Source organism: Aricia agestis, chromosome 19, assembly GCF_905147365.1.
Source record: "Aricia agestis chromosome 19, ilAriAges1.1, whole genome shotgun sequence".
Taxonomy (NCBI): Eukaryota; Metazoa; Arthropoda; class Insecta; order Lepidoptera; family Lycaenidae; genus Aricia; species Aricia agestis.
In genome coordinates, this window is record NC_056424.1 from 8,205,133 (window position 1) to 8,208,991 (window position 3,859).

At 46.0% G+C, this 3,859-nt stretch overlaps 1 protein-coding gene across 19 annotated transcripts in view; it reads left to right on the plus strand.

Moving 5' to 3' along the window:
* Window positions 1-3,468, plus strand: part of LOC121736845 (plasma membrane calcium-transporting ATPase 3) — a 188,316-nt gene extending 184,848 nt beyond the window's left edge. For 14 of the 19 annotated variants that reach the window (XM_042128277.1, XM_042128278.1, XM_042128274.1 and 11 more), the window contains 2 exons: window positions 106-174; window positions 1,895-3,468. In XM_042128277.1, coding sequence (XP_041984211.1) covers window positions 106-174; window positions 1,895-2,098 — 273 coding nt within the window. In that variant the 3' untranslated portion in view covers window positions 2,099-3,468. Of the gene's footprint in view, window positions 1-105; window positions 175-1,894 lie in introns of those variants that run through there. The other 5 variants (XM_042128284.1, XM_042128290.1, XM_042128293.1 and 2 more) reach the window with 3 other exon arrangements.
* Window positions 3,469-3,859: the final 391 nt, after the last annotated feature.

A 3,859-nucleotide genomic window follows, 5' to 3' on the forward strand; every position in this document is an offset into this window, starting at 1 on the left:
GGTCGACGCGGGTGTGTGCGCACGAGCGTACGTCTGTGATGGATCTCTTTACTTCATGTTCTTGTTTTTATTTTCTTTTCCATGAATCCCAATTGCACACGGAAGGTCATAGGTGGCGAGTTACAAGAGCGCTTGATTCCTGTGCCCTACAGCAAGACATCTACCGATCAAGCTGTAAGATATAAACCAAAGCCTCTCACGTCTACGTTCAGTTTTACTTTTGTCCTGTTTTATGTTTACTGTTTACTGTACTCCACTTACGACTCGTTCTACTGTTCTGTTGCTTGTCCGGGCCGGCGGCCGCGCGGTGTCCTCGCGATGTCCTGGACCCCGGGCGGCTGCCGGCCCGGCCCGACTCGCATGTTCATCATCTCGCATGAATCCTGCATGTTTTAATTCGACGGTCTTTTTGGTGTTTGCAAAATTATTTACACAATTCCTAACCAACGTGCAATACGATTTGATTGTGCCTCATGTTGGAATTGAAGTTTTTCAATGTTAACTCACGAGAGGAATTGCTTTTGATACTAAATACACGAGCGGAGATGTAAATAAGATTATTCTTCCAAAGATAGGATCTCCTCATTATCTTAAGTAGATTTCTAGTAGATTTTTAAAAGTTACAAATTTTTAAGATAAAGATAGCTTAAATTTTCTTCTCTAATAAGGCACACGATAGAAGTAGGAGCGAGTCTAATCACGTCGAAATCATTCTCATGGGCTAGCGGTAGACGTATATTTTGTTGCCTCATACTTGCACTCGAGATCGAAAGGGGGCTCGTCATGGACGCTTTCATCACCATCGAGAAGCTTCTAGATGTTAGTTCCGCGCCGGGAGACGGAGGTAGCTTCGCTGTCGAGGACGGTGTTAGAGCTTGGCAGGTCAAATACAGTCACAGCTGCATGGACACGGGACACGACGCGTCCGTATTCAGAGGGACACTGCATGGCATGAGTGACACGACACGGGCGCCGGGGACGACCCCGCACTGACACCTGTGACTGGAATTTCGAAACCTAACGCTTGCCGCCTTTTTGAGCTCGGTGTGCTTTCATTAATGTTTTTATGGAATATGTATTTAGCCACCACGGCGAACACTTTTTGTATCTCAGATAATAAGTTTCCCGATGTTAAATGAGATCAAAGGGTACCCGACCCCCGCCGCTCCGGCCCGCTGCGCGTCCGGCCCGTTGCGTCACACTTCACTTCTTAATTTCACGTGTGAATGCATTCTTCAGCAATGTTCTTCGAGGTGATCCCCAACTTTTTGAAAAACTTCAAAAGAAAAGCTAGTTTTTAGCGGCGCATTGCTTGAAAAATCTCATCAGTCATCATCATATCTCACCATTACACTTTGTATCATAGATTGCGTATCATAGGATAATCTAAATGAGGGTTCCGCTAAAAACTAGCAAATAAGTTTGGGTTCACCTGTTATCGATATTTCGCTTCGGTGCTACACGACTTCACTATGTATGTTACTATATTTTTGGTATCAAAATCCTCGCGTAATTTAGAAAACTAGTTTAAAAATTGACGTAGATGACTATAAACTTTTCAAAATTAATATAAACATAGAATAAATTAGGTGATAATATAACTTATGTAACTAGGTTACAGTAGAGGATAGTTAAAATTAATTCGAAGATCGTTATCGAGGTTTAAACGTAGCCGCGGCACATCACACTCGACTTGAAGTATTAAATATAAGTTTAATGATATCACCGAGGCCCGGGCGGTGCGAAGACGCGGGTACTAGTCCAGTGTGAGGTCCGGCGGGTGACATACGACAGTCGTGTAGCAGCCGGGCGGGGCCGGCGTGTGGGGGTGCGTGGGGGCGTGGCGGGGGCCGGGGCGCGGCGGGGGCGGGTAGTGACGGCGGCGTCTGCGCAGATCCGCGTCGTGAACGCGTTCCGGCAGGGGCTGGACTCGCGCGGCTCGCTGGCGGACGCGGCGCTGGCGGAGGCGCTCCGCAAGCAGACGGCGCTCAGCAAGCGGTACTCGGCCAACGCCAGCGTGGACTACGGCGAGCTGGCGCCGCCCGAGCTCGACGTCGAGCGCCTGTCCTCGCACAGCCACACCGAGACCGCCGTGTAACGCCGCCGCCGCCGCATCACCTATTGTTAACTAGTGTGTTTAATTATTCGATTGTTTTGAAAATATTTTATTACGATACGCGCGATACGCGTCTGTTGAACAAATATTATTAATTTTAGTACTTAAGCGCGAGGACGAGCGAGTGGACGTGTGTTTTTGAATATACATTTTCGCGTAGCGTCGGGTCATCTCGCACGGAATGAAATGTTTTGTATCGGCCGGGGGGCGCGGCGCGGGCGGGCCTCCTCCTGTACATTGTCGCCTGCCGCGGGGCGCCGCCCCCGCGCCGCGCACCCCCCGCGTATTGAGTATTAGTTAAGTCGTTTGTTATAAATTTCAGTAACTTTTTGTTTTTACGACCTTTTCCCCTAAATCTAAGTATACATTTAAGTCATATCTCGGAGCTAGCCGGCGGGGGTGCGCGCCGGCCCGGCCCGCGCGCGCGCCCCGCGAGCTCCACTTCTGACATCTTCAAATGTTTAAATAGAAGTAAACATTAAATTGTATATCTGAAGGTATTTATTTGTAATGCTAGTCTCTTATGAAACAAAATACTAATTATTCAATTATTATAATGTACTTATTGATTATTGATAAATACTTCGAGTTTATTAAACAGAATATAGTCTACGATGTAACGATTTTGATTTTGGAATTTTTTGTCTCCGAGCTGTATGCGGTCGCGGTCGCCGGCGGGAGTCGCGGGGGGTCGCGGGGGGCCGGGGGCCGCGACGCGCGCGGTAGGCGACGTAGGTCGCAGCAGTGGCATTTTCGACTAATATGATAAGACGTGTACTCGCAGGCCGCGACGGGCGACTCGAGCGCCGCGCGCGCTCGCTTTAGTAATAATAAATAATGATAAAATGAGAACGATTTAGCGATTCGGCGATGTTCAATTTTGTATAGAACGTTTCATAGTAGCGGTATTGAGAGTTGTTACGTTTTATTTTGTGACGTCCGGGGCGCGGCGTCGCGGTCCGCCCGGACGGACGGACGGACGGACGGACGCGCGGACGTGGCACGACCACGATATTACAATCTTGTAAGTAATCAAGTATTAGCTTCGAATCGATAAAGCCTTTTTGAAACTAGTTGGAAATGAATTGACTTTCACATGTTAATATTATTAGTAATGGTTTATGTGAATAGTTGAGGGCGTGCGGAGTTTTGTGTATATTGCTATTTTCGTTTCGTTTAAGTACCACGAGTTTTCCGATGAAAGACATATTTAGGAGTCTACTGTGGTGGGCGCACGTCGTCCGTAATAAACGATTGTTTTGACATGACAGGCCACTAACCATCTAGGTAATAAGTCCCATTGTTGTATTTTTCGTCTCACAATAAATGAAAATCTATTTTATTGTTTTTAACTGTGTAGTTTTATTTAAGTCACCCAGAAACTTTAGTAGAAAAATACTAGGTTGAATAACTATCAATCTTTCGAATCAAAGGACTTTGTCGATATCAGAATTCAACTCCCACTAATATAATCAATTTCACTTATCGACAAAGTTGATGCTCGACTAGACATGAAAATCAGTTATCAGCGACGTTAATCGCATGCAATCAATAAACAAATTTTCATGCGAATTAAACGTGGAAATATAAATCAAAGCAGTCGAAAAGGTCCTTTTCCTTGTCCTGTAATATTTAAAAGTCGCAAACTTTCGGGACCGATCGAGCGCAAAGTTTGTCGAGAATGCCCAGTCTTAAATAAAATTTATAAGTTATGGTTGTCTCATTGGTAGTAAAACAATCAAG